The following is an 18,890-nucleotide window of genomic DNA, read 5'->3' as shown; positions in this document are numbered from 1 at the left end:
AGGACTGAAGGAATGCTGTGCACAGAAACAACTCCTCCCCACAGCTTTGCAGAGCTGCTGCTGCTCTGTCAAGGTGACACGGGGTGGCAGGGGGTGGGGGACACCAGCCAGCAGCGCCTGCTTTTCTCCTCTCCTTAAAAGTAAAAATAATAGGCCTTTCTCCCTTGTGGCCCACATGAATATTTCATCAGCAAACTGCCTCATCCTGTATTAGATTTTTCTCTCCCTCTGGCTGAGATGGGAAGCTTCCAGACCCTTCCACAGCATTTCCAGGAGCTGAGGACATTTTGGGCACAGACAGAGCGACAGCAGGATAAAAGGATGGAAACAGTCGGGGCTCTGAGCAATTCTGTGTCTTTGGGAAGCCAGTGCTCCCTCCTGGGACAGTGTTTTGATATCCCATGGGTGGCAAGGAGGAAATCCACATCCTGCTTGTATAGGCTGGGGCTCCCTGTCCATCCGTCCCTTCGCTCCACGGGCACCTGGAGCAGTCTGCAGTGACAACCTGCAGGCCTGGCTGTGAGGGAGAGGAGACATCAAATCCCTGGGATCAGGTATTGCAGCTCGGACACTCTGTGCTGGCTTCCCTTACACCGAGGTCTGTTTAAAGGAGGGCAGCTCACAGCAAGAGAGCAGAGCTGGAAATTCCAGGTGCTGATGGTTTCCTTCTGTCAGAGGCCCGGGATGCAGGCCCAGCACTGGCCACACTCCCCTGGTGTCACTACAGAAAACATTCCTTTTTTCCCTCACCGGGGTTTTCCCTCAGGCTGCCTCTCCCCAAATGGAAAAGGAAAATAATCTGGTTTATTTTAGAGCTTTCTTGGAAGAGAAAAATTGGGGGTGAGGTTTTTTTTTTTGTTTTTTTTTTTTTTTTTGTTTTTTTTTTTTTGTTTTTTTTTTTTTTTTACTTAGACAAAATTGCCAAGAGATCCAAGAAAGCCTCACAGGAACACCTGAGGAAAGATCTGGAATGCAGGAGGACAGGCAGGAATGCACTCTGGGATCCAGCCCTCCACATCCACGAGTGGCACAGATTGGAAGAGACCTTAAAGATCACCCAGTGCCACCTCCTTGCCATGGGCAGGGACACCTTCCACTGTCCCAGATTGCTCCAAGCCCCAATGTCCAGCCTGGCCTTGGGCACTGCCAGGGATCCAGGGGCAGCCCCAGCTGCTCTGGGCACCCTGTGCCAGGGCCTGCCCACCCTCCCAGGGAACAATTCCTTCCCAATCTCCCATCCAGCCCTGCCCTCTGGCAGTGGGAAGCCATTCCCTCTTGTCCTGGCACTCCAGGTCTTGCCCAAAGTTCCTCTGCAGCTCTCTTGGAGCCCCTTTAGGCCCTGAAAGGTGCTCTGAGGTCTCCCCAGAGCTTTCCTGTCTCCAGGCGGGACATGGATGTCAGTCCCTCGATGTCCAGCCAAACATCCATGTGTTGGGAAAAGCCTTAAAACCCACTCCTGGTTTGGTGGCTGTTCCTGGCAGGACCCTCCCTGCCAGAGCAGGCTGGACAATTCCTTCCCTCCAGCTCAGCTTCTCCCTGTTTCAAAGGGGAACAAAGCCAACCCATCCCATCCTACTGCACTCCTCGGGGCATACAGGGGAAAGCTACAGCCCAAGGGAGCAAACCAGGATGCTGAAGGAGAGCCAGGCCATCCCAACAGAGAATCACACAGATGACAAACCCAGGGGGAACAAAGAGGGTTGGGATCTACATGGGAAGAGGCCCCCAGGGCTGTGTCTGATCCCTCTTTGCTCACCTTCTTCTCATCGCCCTCCTGCAGGAGCTGGAGGTGGCTCCTCTTCTCGCTGTCCCTGCGCAGGGAGCTGTTCTGGTGGTGGGGCAGCCCCGTGGGAGGGGACACGCTGCGGCCCTGCGGGTCCACCCACGTGTAGATGTGGTTGGTGACATAACCCCCGGGGATGCGTCCCACCGAGTGCACCGACAGGTTCAGCTTCTTGCAGCCCTTCAGCACCTGCAAGACAAGCCAAGGACAAGGGGTTAATGCCCACCTGGACTTCAGGGGGACACGGCTTTGCACTTCTTGAGGCTCAAAGATCTCCAGCTCCTCTGCAGCCACCAGCTGAATGATGGAGCTGCATAAAGAGGTGTTGGGAAAAGCTGGGATTTTTCTATTCTCTCCTGGTGGCAACAGAGTTAAGGCAAAGCTGCTGCTGCTGGGGAAGCATGGAGAAAACCTTTCCCGTCAGCCAGGGAAAGAACAGAGTGAAGCAAAGTGGGGAGGTGAGGTGAGCAGAGCTGTGCCCAGGATGGGCTGAACCCAGGACTGAGCAGCTTCTGCAGCTCTGGAGAGGAGTCAGAGCAGGACAGGGAGCAGTGCTGGAGGAAAGCAGCACTGGTCCCTGTCCAAAGTCCCTCTCCAGCTCTCAAGGAGCCCCTTTAAGCATTGGAAAGTGCTCCAAGATCTCTCTGGAGCCTTCTCCCCCTCCAGGCTGAACATGGATTTCAGCCTCTCAGTGACCGTGCTGGCAGCAAACAACAGCCAGTGTGGGAAAAGCCTCAGCTCAGCCCCAGCTTTGTCCCCACAACTCCAGCCATTGGAACAGCTCCTGATGCCTTCAGGGAACATCGACAGCATTCCCAGAAATTCAGCCACGGAGTTACCAGCTGCCTTCCCCGGCACAAGCAGTCAATTAACGAGTGCAATAATTACTAAACGCGCACACACACTTACACCAGCACGCACAGAGATGACCTTGGGGCCCAGAGGTGATTTGCAATCACTCCTCTGCCCCTCCAGCTTCCACTGTGAGCAGCTGACACAGGAAACTTAAATTAACACAGAGGAGCTCTCCCTGGGGACAGCTGTAAACGCTGATCCCTCCAGAGGCCTCGGGAACGTCAGCACTGCAGCTCTGCTCTCAGAAAGGAGGTGTTTAGGGGTTTTTTTCCCCATATATACATCATTTTGATGAGCTGCTCCTGCAAGGTCTCCTGTCCCCACTGAGCAGAGAAGCTGCTGAGCAAAGCTTGTGGCTGGGAAGAACTAAAACCAGCAGCTCCTCAGTAAAGGGTGAAATTGTCAGTAACACTGGGCTGGCTGGATCCCAGCCCTGAGCTGGCAGAGCTCCTGTCCCTCCCTGCCAGAGCCACAGAGGATCCAGCTCAAACCTCACTTCAGCCTCTCCATCACACAGAGCAACTTGGCTGCCAACTTGTCACGTGCTGGCAAGGTCACCGTGTGCCCTGAGGGCTGGCACAGGGGCTGCCAAGCCAACAGCCCCAGCAGGATACCTGCAGAGCGCTTCACCCCCCTGGGCTGCTCACCAGCTCCAGTCCCTGTTCCTGCAGCTTCCCATCCCTCAAACACATCCCTGCTGTGATCTCCTCCCTCCCTGCAGGCACACGGAGCCCAGCTGGGCTGGCAGAGGTGCTCACCGTGCCCAGTCTCACTGGGATGATGGAGCAAGTTCTAAACCCTCTGCCTGCTCCATGGGACCACTCTCCCATGGGCACTGTGGCCGTGCCAGGCTTCAAGGGCACAGAGCAGCTTCCTGAGCCAAAGCTGCCACCCAGCCAGGCTCAGGATGGGCTGAACTCCATGGAAATCAATGAACTGTGGGGGGCAGGGACCCTTCTCAGCTACCCCAGAGCTACCAGGGCAAGGGATCCCTGTGAGATGGGGTACAGGACCCCCTGAAATGTTCTTTGTTCATCCAAACTGGAGCCATCTCTATAAAACCTCTTCTGAGTCTGCATAACATCATCGTACTCCTGTACCTCAAATCCTGTGTCCAGTTCTGGGCCCCTCAATTTGGGAAGGACATTGAGGGGCTGGAGCGTGTCCAGGGCAGGGAACGGAGCTGGGAAGGGGCTGGAGCCCCAGGAGAGGCTGAGGGAGCTGGAAAGGGGCTCAGGCTGGAGCAAAGGAGGCTCAGGGGGGACCTTGTGGCTCTGCACAAGTCCCTGACAGGAGGGGGCAGCCGGGGGGGGTCGGGCTCTGCTCGCAGGGAACAGGGACAGGAGGAGAGGGAACGGCCTCAGGCTGGGCCAGGGCAGGCTCAGAGTGGGCAGCAGCAGGAATTTCTTCATGGAAAGGATGATTAAACATTGGAAGGGGCTGCCTGGGGAGGTTTGGAGTCCCCATCCCTGGAGGTGTTTAAGGAAAGACTGGACACGGCACAGGAATCCCCTCCCTTCCTCAGACAATCCATCCTGGCAGGGCAGAGAAGGAGCAAAGGAAACCCTCTGGGCTTTGTACCACACAGGGGAGACACCGGGCACAGGAGAAGGGACCAGGCACAGGCAGGGGTTCCACGCTGGGCACCGTGGAGCATCACAGCCTGCCCCGGGGACAGGGCAGAGGTGGCGGCTGAAGCCTGGCACAGCCACTTAACCTCAGCCAAATGCCATCCCCTGGCAGGGCAGGCACAGAGCAGAGCTGCTCTCTGCAGGCACAGTGAAGTTAGCAGGGAGGAGAGGCCAGAGATTTACACGGGGATTTTTATGTCCCCCTGCAGCTCCCTTGACAGGGCCACCATGAGCACAGATCTCGGGTGCAGGAAGATGTTTTATGCATGAAGGTGACAGCAGAGAGCCCCAGGGGAGGGGAGCAGCTGCACAGCTGGAGGCAGCAGGACCGGTCAGGGCTCCCTGGCAGCCTCCAAACAAGAGGGGACACAAAAGGAGGAGTGAACAGAAGCTGGCAGTGCCCACCAGGACATTGCTGGTGACACTCTGGGGAGTCCTTTATACATTTACTGAGGTCTCTCCAGCACTCAGTGAGAGAAGCAGTTTCCTGCCCAGCACAGAGTTCCCTTCCCAAAAAACCCTCAGCCCCGGGCAGGGCTGGAAGAGGAGCCCATCAGAGACCCTCCTGTCCTTAGGAGCCCTTCAGGACACAGCTCTGGTGGCCTCTGAGCCACCTGCACTGGCTCAGTGACCAGCTCCTTTTGGACTTGGCCACTTACTGACCTGCATCTTTCGGAGACCCTTTGGGTGATCACAGGCGGGGGAGGACAGTGACACCCACAAAAGATTTTAAAGGGACTTTTAGAGGGACTTTTCACAAGGATATGTAGTAATAGGACAAGGGGGAATGGCTTCACGCTGAGGGATGGTGGAATTAGAAGGGATATTGGGAAGGAACTCTTTCCTGTGAGGGGTGCAAACCCCTTCCCCAACCTGGTGACCACTAAAGTCAGTTCTGCTCAAACATCAGAGCTTCCAGGAAGCTTTTTGTTCGCCAGGCACCAGCTCTTCAAACTGCAGCTGCCACGGCTGCGAGAGGACATGAGAGGGAAGCAGCTTTCCCTCGCTTTCACTGGGATAACAGCACGGCATGTGCTCCACACTGAAGCACAGCAGGCACGGGGACAGGATCTGGCACAGATCTGCAAAACCTTTGTGCAGCCACACTCTGAACCAGACTTTAACAAAGCGCTTGGCACCAGGAGCTGCAGAGTGACGAGGCACCAGGTGAGCCCAGTGGGAGAAGCTTCCACCTGCATCCAAACCAGGACAGAATCCACCAGCAGCTGCTGTGCTGAGCTCCGGGAGAGCAGAGTTTCCATCCATCTCCCCGCACAGGGAGAAATGCTGCACTTCCCCTCTCTTTCGGGTTTTTTTTCCCCCTCAGGTTTTACCAAGGCCAGACCTCACCCCTGGGTGTCCCTGTCTGCAGGGAGGGCTCAGAGCAGGGCCCAGGTTCTGCTCTGTGGGGCCCAGCAATGGGACAAGAGGAACGGGCAGGAACTGATCCCAGGAAGTTGCATCTGGACGTGAGGAAGAACTTCTTCCCTGGACAGTGACCGAGCTCTGGGACAGGAGCCCAAAGAAGGTTTCACCACTGTGTCCTCCCCCTTGGAAGCCTTAATCCTGCTGGTCCCTGTGCCCAGCTGCTGCTCAAGCATTGAGCACTTCACTGTCCCCATTCCCAGTGAGGTGCCACCGTGCCACCAGGCTGGCACCAGCCCTCCAACACTGATTTTGCTGCCAGTCCTGCTTATGAACCCACCACAGCAAGAGAGAGGGCCAGAACCTGCCCACACAGACAACACAGATCATCCCAGCTCCCTGGGAACAAAAGGAGAAGCTTTTCAGCAGAGTTCTTATCACAGAATCCCAGGATCACTGAGGTTGGAAAAGACCTCCAAGGCCATCAAGCCCAAGCTCTGACTGATCACCACTTTGTCCCCAGCCCAGAGCAGAGTGCCACATTCAGCCCTTCCCTGGACACCTCCAGGGGTGGTGGCTCCAAACCTGCCTGGGCAGCCCCTTCCAAGGCCTGACCACCCTTTCCATGGGGAAATTCCTGCTGGTGTCCACCCTGAGCCTGCCCAGGCCCAGCCTGAGGCCGTTCCCTCTCCTCCTGTCCCTGTTCCCTGCGAGCAGAGCCCGACCCCCCCGGCTGCCCCCTCCTGTCAGGGACTTGTGCAGAGCCACAAGGTCCCCCCGGAGCCTCCTTTGCTCCAGGCTGAGCCCCTTTCCCAGCTCCCTCAGCCTCTCCTGGGGCTCCAGCCCCTTCCCAGCTCTGTTCCCTGCCCTGGACACGCTCCAGCCCCTCAATGTCCTTCCCAAATTGAGGAGCCCAGAACTGGACACAGGATTTGAGGTGGCCCCAGCAGTGCCCAGCACAGGGGGACACTGACAAAGGACAGGCTCTGGGTGGGAATTCTACAAGGGGGAATTTTTTCCTCCCACACTTTGTCCTGTGCACAGTGACTGCAGAGATACCCCACAAACCCACAGCAGAACTCATCCTGCGAGTTTTCTGGGATATCAGGTTATCTGATGGGCACACTGAACCTTACCCAGCCACCACGAAATACCAAATTTCACCTCCTTAATGCTGTGTGCAGAATCACACAGCACAGGCTGCATCTCCATCTCCTTTCTCAAGCCATTCCAGGGATTTGTTGTTCAGTGCTGCTGGGTTTTGCTCCAGCCTCAGATAAGATTTGGCTGTGCCCCATCTCTGATGTGTTTGAGGACCGAGGGGTGGAAGGTTTAGGGCTGGCACCACAGCGTGCAAGCTCACCTGCCAGCAGTCCAGCTCAAAGAAATCATTGATGTGAATTAGTGCCAAAACCTTTAGCAGGGAAGCAGTCACCAAGTGCCCAGAAATGTCATCAGAAGCAGCAAGTGCCAGAGAGAGGGGCAGATTGATTCCATGAGGCCACTGATCTCCTAACAACACTCCATTTAATTATCTGTCGAGCCCTCTGAGAGGGAAGGAGATCGTTTAAAGTGATGAAAAAAGGCAACACACATCTCATGTGCCACAATTACCTTTAAAAAAAACCCCATAAAACCCAAACAGCTCCCAGTGCATCATATCCTTTCCTAGGATCCAGCCTTGCAGCCACCACCCTTCTGAAACCCTGCCAGTCTCACATCACTGAGGGCCTTCCTCTCCCATCTTCCCCATTTCCCCCCTCATATTCCCCACTTCCCAAGGGCCCTGAGAGGCTGTGTAACAGCAGCTCCAAAAATCCCCCCGGGAGGAGCACAGATGTCAGAAATCCATGGCAATTCATCACCGGGATCCTTGGGGCAGCCTGCCCAAACCTGCCTCTCGCAGGGACGCAGCCCCCTCCCTTCACCTTCCCTACTCGTGAAAGGAGCCATCGGCTCCCCTTGAGGCCGGAGTGGGGAGATCCCAGCTGGATACCAGGAGCATTAACTAGGACCCATCCTCCCCCTTGCCACAGCCTCAAGCTGCTTTTTCTCCCGGCAGGAACAGCCCCGCTGGAGCTGGTTTGGCTCAGGGATAATGGGCACTGGGATAATGGGCACTGGGATAATGGGCACTGGGATAATGGGCAGCGCTCTGCTGGCCAGCTCCAAAGGTCAGTGCGGAGGTCATCCATCAGCAAAGCATCAGGAATTTGGCACCACGTCCCAAAAAAAGTTAGGCACAGTCTTGGAATAAAGCAGCAAAGGGAAAGAATTGCTGAGATACCACAGGAGGGAGGCAGAGGGAGCTTTTCCAGCACATTCCGGCACCGTGCAGGCAGCGATCGCAGGAGTTTGTCCAGCCACTGTTTCCTGCTCCATCCCAGGGTGCTCCTGCTGGACCGAGGGGCTCAGGTGGGTTTAGGCTTGTGGGATCAGATGGACTGAGCAAAACAACCCTACTGCCCGTGGGAATGGAGCAGCTCCCTGTGGCTGCTGCGGAGGGAGGGGGCTGCAGGGCAGGACCACAGGAGCTTTTACAGGGAGAGGGATTGAGCCACGGCAGCTAAAAGGCTCCTCTGCAGAGACAGGACAGCAGGCACGGGCACTTCCTGCCCGCAGAACGTCTGCTCCAGGGATCAGCTGCAGGCAGGAGGGATAAAAGGCCATGGCAGCTCCCACTGCACACCTGGCTAAGGCCAAATTTGCCAGGTGAAGCAGGCAGAGACTGTCCCTGCCCCAGTCTGCAGATGTAAATAAGATGTTTTGGATCAAGTGTTGCCCCGAGAAGCTGTGGCTGCCCCTGTGTCCCTGGAAGTGTCCAAGGCCGGGCTGGATGGAGCTTGGAGCAGCCTGGGATAGTGGGAGCTGTCCCTGCCCATGGCACTGGATGAACTTCAACCCAAACCAGTGTGGGATTCCATGAATTTAAGTCTATCCCATGCCCATGCTGCCTGACAAAGCACAGGGAGCTGGATCTGAGCAGAGGAAAGGGGAGCCTGGAATACTCTGATGTGGTCAAACAGCTCATCCCTGAGTGGGAACAAGAACTGGAACGAGGAAAAGGGAAAAGGTGACACAGAGGAGGTGGGGAGAGCAGGACATGGAAGGACGCTGAGGGTGATGCCTTAGGTTTTAACTTTCATATTTTTCAAATCCTGCACTGCCTGGTGTGTCACTCTGGAGTTTCTTGGAGCCTGTTCACTTCTGCTCTCTCGTGCTGGGCAGACATAACAAAGCCTCTCCAGGCCTGCTCTCCAAGGACACCCAGACTGCCCTAGGCCCAAAAGTATAAACCAAAAGCCTCTAAAGTGGGGGGGCAAGCTGTGGGGAAAACTAAAGCTTTAATTGGAGAATTAACCCTGCTATGCCAATGAACCAAACCTATAAAAGTGTGAAGAACTCATGACCTGGGGTCCATCTTGGGGTCCATTTTAAGAATAGCTTCAGGCTCCCCAGGGATACCTTTGAAGGCCTTTCAGATAAATGCCTCTTTTATTCCCTTGCTCCTGTCTAGTCTCTGTTTCTAGGAGGTCTCTTAAGGCATCAAGGGAAGCACAGATGGAGGGATGGCAGCGGTGCCAGGGTGACACAGGGGGATGCAGGGGTGACACAGCCTCCCTGCAGGAAGGCAAATGCAGGAGGCCCAGTCCAACCTCCCCCCCTCTCCCAAGGCAAAGGACAGCAGTTGGGCTTTCAAGTAGCGGCACTTATGCAAATCAATGCAAATCGATGTATAATTATGGTGATTGCACACATTTAGCCCCACGGCACCGGGAAGCCCACGTCCCTTTCACCGGGAAAGGTCAAGTGAAACCTTAGCTCCAGCACCTTGTCCCCAGGCCCTCCAAGGGCTGGCACACCTCCCCATGCCCACTCTGCAACCTCCCGCCCCTCCGAGCCGGTCCCTGCCCGGTGCAGCCCTCAGGCAAGCCCAGGACAATTCTAAAAAGAGCAGAAAACGCCACATAATTGTGGAAACAAAACCAAACCAAAGCTGTTTGGGTGCTTTTAGTGCAGGGGGAAGGCATGAGGGAAATGTAGATTAAAGCTCCCTCCTGCTTCCTGGGGTCTTCTCTTTCTGCTCCACAGCAAGCACTGCTGCAAGGAGCGATGTGAAGCACCACCAAGGGCACGCTGTCTAAACAGGGTTCATCCCTTGGTGGAAAAACTTGGGAAGGATCAATGGGGCGAAGTGAGGAAGACTCTGGGTTAAGCCCCAGGGACACCCAGGCAGAGCCTGCACAGAGCAGAGCCCCCTCCAGCCTTCCCTGCCAGCACCTCCCACCCCGAGGGGCTCCGAGGCAATTCCTGAGCCCAGCAAGAAGCAGCTGGCAGGAGCAGAGCTCCTCCAGGGCTCGGCTTCACCTGGATTTACCAAGCACTTGGTGCTCGTGACAGGGAGAACTCACGGAGCATCCAGTCAAAAGAACCCAAAGCAAATCAAGTGCTTTGTCACTTTAACTGAGGGCATTTAGAGCTGAATAATTCTCCCTGGAGTTGAGGAAAGTGTCCATAAATACCCATCCTCTTCCCCGGGGGAACTGGGTAAAGGATATTTTAATTCACCACTTCTGACACTTTTGTTTTCTTCCAATGGCCACCAGAAGGAAATAAGAGTTTATTCAGGTTATCTTATAAATTTCTCAGCTGAGGCAAAACTGTTTCTTTACAAGGAGCCCACTAAATACCATTGATGCTGCAAGAACTCCAGGATGCCCTGACAATGCTCACCCTGATGAACAAGCCAGTCCTGCTGCCAAGTCCCATCATCCTTGCATTATGAGGAGAGGAGAGATTAAGGCCCTCGTTCCAATCTTTTGCATCAGTATAAAGTCATTTGATTTCATTAGGGCCGATTGTGATTTGCTGGGGAAATGAAGGGAAACAGATGAGTAACGAACTTGCCCACTGAGGGAAATCAGTGGCAGAGCAGCAAATACAACTCCTAACCCAGGTGGAGCAGCCAAACCCTCATTCCCACAGCCCCTGGCTGGGTGTGCAGGTTCACCCCACCCCAGGCCGCACGAGGAATTCATGTGGAAGCTCAGAGGAGCTCACAGGGCCAGGGCAGCAGCACCTGGGCCCCGTGGGCAGCTCCAGTGCCCAAAGCTGCTCCACCACAGCTCCAGATCTGCCTCTGGAACCAGGAGCATCCCTTGCCCCATCCATGCTCTGCGACTGCCATCAGCCCTCCCCCTTTAAGGAGCTTTAAAAATCATTTTAAATGCTGATACCTCCAAGCTCAAGAGTGACCATTTTCCCTCCCCCTTTTTCCTAGAGGGAGATCCCGCTGCCTTTACACTTTCCACCCTCTCCCTCCAAGCCCAGCTGACCACAGGAACTGAAATGGAATCCGTTTGCAGGACAGAAGGGCCCAGCAGGAGCCCCTGGCATCGCACAGCACCTGCCTTTTAAGCTGGGAGCGCTTTTTTTGAGCGCAGTTTTGGGATTTTTGTTTCTAAGCAGATCCAGAGACGAAGGAAGAGATTACCACTCTAACTGTTGGGGTGGATGCGAGCCACATCCTCCTTTTCCACGCTCCAGCTCCCCGGGCTCCCTTGGGAAGGGGAGAAGTTTCAAGCCTCTTTCTTTAGTGCCTTCTAAAAATACAGAGCTGGCGATAAGCACGCAGCAGTTAAAGGAACACAGCTGATATCCTCACAGAATCAGGGATCAATGGATTCCCTTCACTCCTCAGCCATCCCAGCTGTGGCTCAGGGTGTTCATCTGCAGCTCCAAGCACTTGGAAGGGTCAAAACCCAACCCAGCCAAGCTGCATTCGTTCCTCTGAGCTGTGCCCACAGTGCTGTGGTGATTAAATAATCAGTGTCAGGTCATGAAAATCAATTAATTAGGCATCACAAGAAACAATGAAATGAAATTTGCTTTACTGTAAGCTGTCTGGAAAGAAAAATTGCTCTAAATATGTTTCTGAAGCTCAGGGCTGCACATCTCTGCTGTCATTTCTGAGAGGTCTTTCAGCAATCCCACACCTGGGGCCCTTTCTGCCTCTTATGAAATATTAAGGTCCCTGAAGAGATTTCCTTGTTTGCCAGCATGAAAACCCACAGTAATAGGACATAAAAGGAATTTTAGTGTCCTTTTAATTATTTTTAAATGCCCACTTGACACTTCCATCAGAGCAGGAGATGGAAAGGCTGGAGGGAGTGAAAAGCCCTGCTGGACCAGAGAGATGGTGGTGGCTGGGGATGGGATCCCCCTTCATCCTGGGGTGGGGTGTGATGTGATCCCCCCTGAGGCAATCCTCTTCCACCACAGGTCAGGGAGGCGATGGGATCCCTTTGGATGTGATCCCCCTCCCTCCCCAGGCAGGGCTGTCCCAGGGACACACAGGGCATCACGGCAGTGCCGTATTCCGGACGCCTCTGCCTTGTCACCCGCAGCTCTGCCTCATCCCAAGCTCTCCCCAAACCCCTCCAGCGCCTCTCCACAGCTGGAAAACCCAAAACAGGGCACTGGAACACTTGAACTACCCCAGTTCCTCCAGAATAAACTCAATTCCAGCCCGGTGACTTTGGCAAAGCCACCACCCATTTACACCAACACCGAAGAATCAAACTCCCCAAGCCCAGCACAGACTAATTAGTGGAGTTCTTGTGGTTTTGGTCAAGCTGATCCAGATTTGCCCAGCTGTCAGTAGGAAAAGCAGGGCCAATGGTGGAACCAGTGCAGCTCTTTGAGCCTGGTGTAGCTCATTAAGCCAAATTCTAAATCAGGAATTTTTCCACTTTTCACTTTCTCTCATCCCTCCCCTCCCTAAACGTCCTTTTATTCAAAGGACACAAAAACCTACAGCAAAGCAAGGAAAGTAAAGGGTGGGGAAGAAAGGAGTGTGAATTTAATGCCAACCCCAGAGTATTGGGGAAACACCTCCCTGGATAACATTTTGATGGTCTAAAGCCACGAACACGTCGATTTTAAATCCTCTTGGATAAAATGTGACAGCTTATCAATACAAACTCTCAGCACCACTGCTAAAATACAGCAGTATACGCTAAAACACAGCAGTATATATGCTATAAATAGTAAAAGAAATATATATATAGTGTACAGACACAATATAATGTCCTAAATAGCAAGGCTGATAAAAGCCAAGCGAGCTCTAAAAATATGGCAGACAACACAAACTTCTCCACTCACCCCATAATTCAAATGCTGGTGATCTTTTGCTAAAGTGCACTCTTGAATGCTGCAATGATGGAGCTGTAATTGTAATGGAGTCATTTAATTTGGATTTGGATGAAACAGCTGAGGGCGGAGCAGACAAGGCATCAAACTGCCGTGCTCACAGAAAGGTTAAGAAGCTGGGCATTAAGGGAATTGATTTGGAGTGCTGAGGTAATCTCGTGGTTGAAGTCAGAGCGCCACTTTTTATCTAATTTTCACTGAAACATCTGCAAGCACCGCTGCACTGGTCAGAGGCCACCAGCGAGTTTTGAGCTGGGACATCACGCAGGTTGCTCTGCCCAGCATTGTGGCAGGTCTCATCTGCTGCCACCGTTTCACTTTGGGTGCATCACTGAGCGATGCCTGAAAATTCCAGGAGTGAACAGAAATTGCTGCTACCCCACAGCCAGCGCCTCTCTCCTCCTTGAGAGGAGGGATAAAAGCAGCTGGGCTGCTCCAGCACGGAAAGGCAACAGAGCTCCCACGACTCGTAAAAGGAATGCAGTGGCTGCTGTGGGAACGCTCATCCAAGGCTGCACAAACAAATCCAGACCTTGCATTTACTCCCTGCTCTGTCTGAGCAGCTGCCTCGCTGCCACTGCCACAGCCGGGCACCCCGGCAGGCACCGAGTGGGTCTGTGGCTCAGGAAGTTTGTCACGCTCAGTCCAGGCTGCACCATGTGCCCGGGAGCTTTCCCGAGCCTGGCACTGCAAGAAGGAGCTCTGACAACTTCTGTCAGCGCAGCACGTTGTGCCTGTGATGGAGAGCAGGGCTGCCCTGGCCAGACAGCTCCGTGCTGCAGGACAGCCAGGAGGGACGAGCAGCAGCAGCCGGAGCATCGCTGCACGCGCAGGGACAGGAGCCGAGCTTTGATCAGACACGCTCTGGCTGAGGGAGCTCGCACAGCCCCTCCTCTGAAGCAGCAGGCAGTGTCTGAGAGATCAGCTACACAGCCAGGGGCTTGTGTTAGCGGAGTCTCTCTCCTCAGCTTTCTCTCTCTCTATTTGATCCTGAATACAGTATACGCACGAATTCCAGGACCAAACTCAGCTCTGGTTTACCACAGTATCATGGAATATTCCGAGTTGGAAGGGATCACAAGGATCATCGAGTCCAACTCTAAAGTGAACAGCCCATAAAGGGGTCAAATCCCCAGTCCTGGGGTTATGAGCACCATGCTCTGACCAGCTGAGCTGATGTTTCCCCGCCCACTGACCCGCTGCAGGGCACACCAAGAGCCACCAGTGAGGAGGGCAGGACACAGCGAGGTTTGCTCTGCCTGAGGACACCAGACCACAGCCAGAGGCCTTTGTAGAGCGGTCAGTGTGCCCAGCCTGAGCCCCAGATCTCCCAGGTTTCAAGGGAAAGCAGAGAGCACAGGACCAAGCCACCCACCACCACCTCTTGTCCCCGCAGCTCTGACACTCTGAACGACACCCCAAACATTGGGCTGAGGTATTTGCACCTTAAACCTTCAAATGCTGCCCTCGAGTATTGCTGAACACGATCTCTTCTCTTCCCCCCTCCCAAAAGCAGCACCTGAGGGCAAATTAACACTTACTGCATTTTAGAATCTCCAAAGGATTTATTAGAGCTGTACTGTAAATCACTCTGCCACTCTTCCCAAGCAAAATGTTTCCACCACCACGACGTGGGTCATAAAAACCCTTCCCAGCTGTGAAAAGAACCCAGGAGCTCAAGAAGGTGCCAGCGCAGGGTGAGTGATGAATTTGTTGTTGAAAGAAGTTCAGTTCACAAGGAGACAATTTCTAAGCTGCTTTTTCCTATCAGGCTCATATTAACAAAATATAGCTCTTGGCAAGCCACATCCTCCAGGAATTATTTCTGCGCAGGAAGCACTTAGTTTCACTCAAAATTAATAATGTCTAAAAGGCATCAATTACATTTTATTAGAGAACAAACAGAAAGTGATGTGAATTACCCAGCAGAGTGGGATGAATTGGAGATGAAGTCATGGAGCAGAGCATTCCTGACACCTGGTTCCTCTCCATCCCAATGCCATAACCAAAATATGGGGGTGTTTGCAGTCTCCAAGGCACAAAATTGCAGACTAACAACTGAAAGCTTGCCCTGCTGTTATCCTGTCATTAGGAACAAGAAAAAAAGAATTCCTACAAACCTTTCCTTTGGTCTCAGGATTGCCAGGGACTCATTTCCAGCCTGGAAGTTGTGCCCTGGCCCAGGGCACTGATTTAAAGCCGAGACAGGGAACACGCACAGGTCGGCAGGGAAGAAGTGTTCAAAGCTGCGACAGATTAATGCGCTGTTGGAGGAACGCTCCACATGGAACAGGCTCCCAACAGAACCACTTTAGCTTATTACGGAAAAATTAAAGCACAAACAGCTGGAGAACAGCCTTGTCACGCCAGATCCCAGCCCTCCATACGCTGCCTACAAATTGCTCCTCTAGAAGTCGATTCTCCAGCTCGATGGGTTTGTGCCTCGGGAACGCTCCGAGCGCAGCCCACCAGCCCCCAGATCAGCTCTGGGAATGGTTTGGGACACTCAAACCTGGATTTGCCTCAGAACCCCGCGTTTCAGCTGAAAAATCTCACAGTTTATGGAGTTCTCCCCCCCCACATTAAAGCTTTTATCGATAGCCCCCATGCTGCTACGGACCACAACAGGTCTCCGGGGCATGTGGAGCCGTGCTGGGAGAGTGGGAGCCCTTCAGTTGTGTAACCGTTCTCCTTCTCCCCCTGGAACATTCAAGGGGGGATCGGGGATCTGCTCCTGCCCCGGGCACGATGCAGCCCTGGGAGGGGGCTGCTCTGCTTCTCCGTGCCTCAGTCTCCCCATCTTTGCGAGGAGAACCCGCTCTAGTAGCGGCTGGAGTACATCCCTTAAAACGCGGCTCACGCAGATTTCCAGGTTCCACGAGCTCCTCAGGCTGCAAGCGAGCCACGAGCAGCATCGCTGCGTTTCAGAGGCGCGACAAAAGCGCAGCACGAGCCCGCCGTGCCCAGAGCCACCCCGGCAGCTCGGTCCCTGCCGGGCCATCAGCGGCACCGCTATTGCCACCGCAAACTTTGCGGCCGGGCTCCGCGCACGGCTGGTCCCGCACGATGTCGCCGGCGCGATGCAAACCCGGAGCTGCTCCGCTCCGCCGAGGGCTGCGGGGTCCCAGCACCGCGTCCCGGAGAGCGGCCCCGGGGGGCTCCGGTCCCACCGGCTGGCGGGGATGGAGCCGGGGAGGGATGCGGCTGGACGGGGCGCACGGGGACAAGAGCCAAGGAGGGAAGGAAGCAGCGGGGGGACACGGGCAGGCAGCGGAGAGGCAGAGCGGGACGGGGCGCGCAGCAGAGCCCGGGATAAGGCGGGATGGAGGAAGCACCTACCGGAGCCCGGTGCGGAGCAGCCTTACCTTGACCGCCTCGGCGTGGGTCACCCTGTCCAGGGACTTGCCGTTGACCCCCAGGATCTGATCGCCGACGCGCAGCCCCTCCCGCTCGGCCAGGGAGCCCGGCTCCACCAGCGACACGTAGATGCCCACGCCGTGCTCGGCGCCGCCGCGGATGCTGAAGCCCAGACCCTCGTGGGCTTTGCTCCGGCGCAGCGTCACCTGCCGCAGCTCGCCCGGGACCACCGGCGGCGGGGCAGGGGGCGGCGGGGGGCGGCCGGGCGGCGGCAGGTAGGGCCCCTCGGCCGTGTACTGGTCGAAGAGGAGCTGGTCGGAGCGCGGCAGGACGAGGCGCAGCAGCGGCAGCAGCTGCCGGCGGCGGGGCCCGTCGAGGAGGGCGCGCAGGGAGCGCACCAGGTCGCAGACGTTGCGGCGGCCGTGGTAGGCGTTGAGGCAGAGGATGAAGCGCTCCCGCTCCGCCTCGCTCAGCAGCGCCGTGAGCGCCTGGTGCAGCCGCCGCACGTTCGCCGAGAGCGGCCGCGGCGCCGGCCCCGCCGCCGAGCCCAGCGAGCCCGACGAGGACGAGGAGGAGTGCACGGACACGCCGTCCAGCTCCGCGCTCATCGCGGCGGCACCAGAGCCGCACCGGGGGATGGAGCGGCCGGAGCGCGCCGCGCCGCGCAGGAGCAGAGCCAGGCGGGGCAGGAGCGCAGCCCCCCGGGCAGCACCGGTGCCGGCCGGCCCCGCCGCTCCACCTGTCCGTGCGCTCGCCGGCGGCTCCCCAGGAAGTGACGCGGCCGCTGTTGCCGGGAGACGGGTTATACAGAGCGGCCCCGGCGGCGGGACCGGACCCCCCCGCCCCGCCCCAGCGCCCGCCCCCGCGGGACCCGCAATTAGCGCGCCCGCTCATCAGCGCTCATCGCCGGGCCGAGCCCTGCCCTGCCGTGCCCGCCGCTCGGCGCAGCGCGGAGCCCGCGCAGGTGGGAGCTGCGCAGGATGGAAAGTCTTGCCACCCTTCCTCAGCGCTCCCGGGATGGATCGCGTCCATCTCAGAGCTTCCTCAGCTTCCCGCCAGCCCAGCATGGCGAGGACGCTCGGGATGGAGGACACATGGCAGAGGACACTCGGCAGGGATTGGCTTACACCTGAGAACAGCCTGGCCCGGCACACGGAGCCGTTACCTGACCCGCGGGGCTGTTTTTCCATTGCCCGGCGTGCCAGGTGTGGGACTGTTGTTACCTCACAGCGATGGTCACGTTAACTGCAGAGTTACGGCGCTGGGGATGCACCCGTTCAGCCCAGAACCTCAGCTCAGGCTTTGTTTTAATCACACCTAAGCGAAATTCAGACACATTTGTTACTGACACGGTGCTGAAGGAATTTATGATTAGGGAAACAGTTTTTAGAAAAGGAGAGATTTAGATTAGATCTTAGGAAGAAATTGTTCTTAAGAATTGAGTGAGGGTGGGCAGGCCCTGGCACAGGGTGCCCGGAGAAGCTGTGGCTGTCCCTGCATCCCTGGAAGTGTCCAAGGCCAGGTTGGACGGGGCTTGGAGCAGCCTGGGACAGGGGAAGGTGTCCCTGCCCATGGCAGGGAGTGGAATGGGATGATCTTTAAGGTCTCTTCCAACCCAAACCACTCTGTGATGTTGGGCTTGGAGTCCGCACCAAACTCACAGCAATTAACCCCTCCTCGTTCAGCAAACACAGCCCCCCCACGAGAAGCCCTTCCTGTGAGGGATCCTGGTGATCCAGAAGCTGGCAGGGCCTCAGGCACACGGTATTGCAATCCTGGGCAGGTGGGATTCAGGGAAGTACATTCCCACCTGGGATGCTGCTGCACAAGTAGCCACCCTCTTGCCTCCACACCCTTAACTTGTGACCTCAGACCCAAAAAAGAAGCACCAGGAATCGGTGCAGAAATCCAGGGACTGCTTTTTTGGTTGCTGGATGAATTATTTCCTAATACATGAGGTTTTAGTTTCTTTTATGTCTCTGGCACACTGAGCAAAGACCATTTTCCATCTCAGTCATTTGAAATCTTTCTGTCTTTGTTGAAGTGCCTTCCATCTGCTACAGTAGAGGAGGATTAAACCTAATTCATCAGATGCATCTTGATAGCAGTGGAATTCATTTTGTTCATGGATATGATAGAAGAGCTTAAACAGCTGCATTACAAGTAGCTTTATGTATTAAAGCTTTGTTGGAGCTCTCAATGCCTTGTTTAAAACAAAACTAAACAAAGCAGATTGCTAATTGAAATTCGCATTCGAACTGTGGGTGATAAATAAGCAGATGGAACAGTCAACATTACTGGAAAGAAAAGGGACAATATAGGACAGAGAAGTGAGTAAAAACAAAAATACGCCTACATCAGCCAAACAAAGTGAGAGAAGGGCAAACAAGGTATTGCAAGTCTTTGAATTGCACTCAAACATGATGTTAGTGCTCAGAACCCGCTCAGACTCCTCTATTTAAAGCACTGCTGTTCCCACCAGCGCAGTGTCTGAGCTTCTCCAGCCTTTTTTAATCCTACAGAAGGTTCTGAATGTGTGAACATGAGCAGATGAGGCGAGAGCTGCCCCTGCTCTGTGCTAGCTCCAGGCTGGAGCAGCACATCCCTGGCTTCCCTCTTCAGCAGAGCACAGCACTGCCCAAAGCACAGCCCTGCCCAGAGCACAGCCCTGCCCAGAGCACAGCCCT

At 55.4% G+C, this 18,890-nt stretch overlaps 1 protein-coding gene across 1 annotated transcript in view; it reads right to left on the bottom strand.

Annotated features, from left to right (window-relative positions):
• Positions 1–16,811, bottom strand: part of WHRN (whirlin) — a gene marked incomplete at both ends in the record, with an annotated part of 45,843 nt that extends 29,032 nt beyond the window's left edge. The window contains 2 exons of the mRNA XM_082294979.1: positions 1,757–1,972; positions 16,212–16,811. Of these exons, the coding sequence (XP_082151105.1) occupies positions 1,757–1,972; positions 16,212–16,811 (816 nt within the window). The remainder of the gene's footprint in view (positions 1–1,756; positions 1,973–16,211) is intronic.
• Positions 16,812–18,890: the final 2,079 nt, after the last annotated feature.

Source organism: Coloeus monedula (genome assembly GCF_965178545.1).
Source record: "Coloeus monedula genome assembly, chromosome: 21".
In the NCBI taxonomy this organism is placed as follows: Eukaryota; Metazoa; Chordata; class Aves; order Passeriformes; family Corvidae; genus Coloeus; species Coloeus monedula.
Note: the sequence above shows the minus strand (reverse complement) of the source record. Positions and strands in the feature narration are given on the sequence as shown.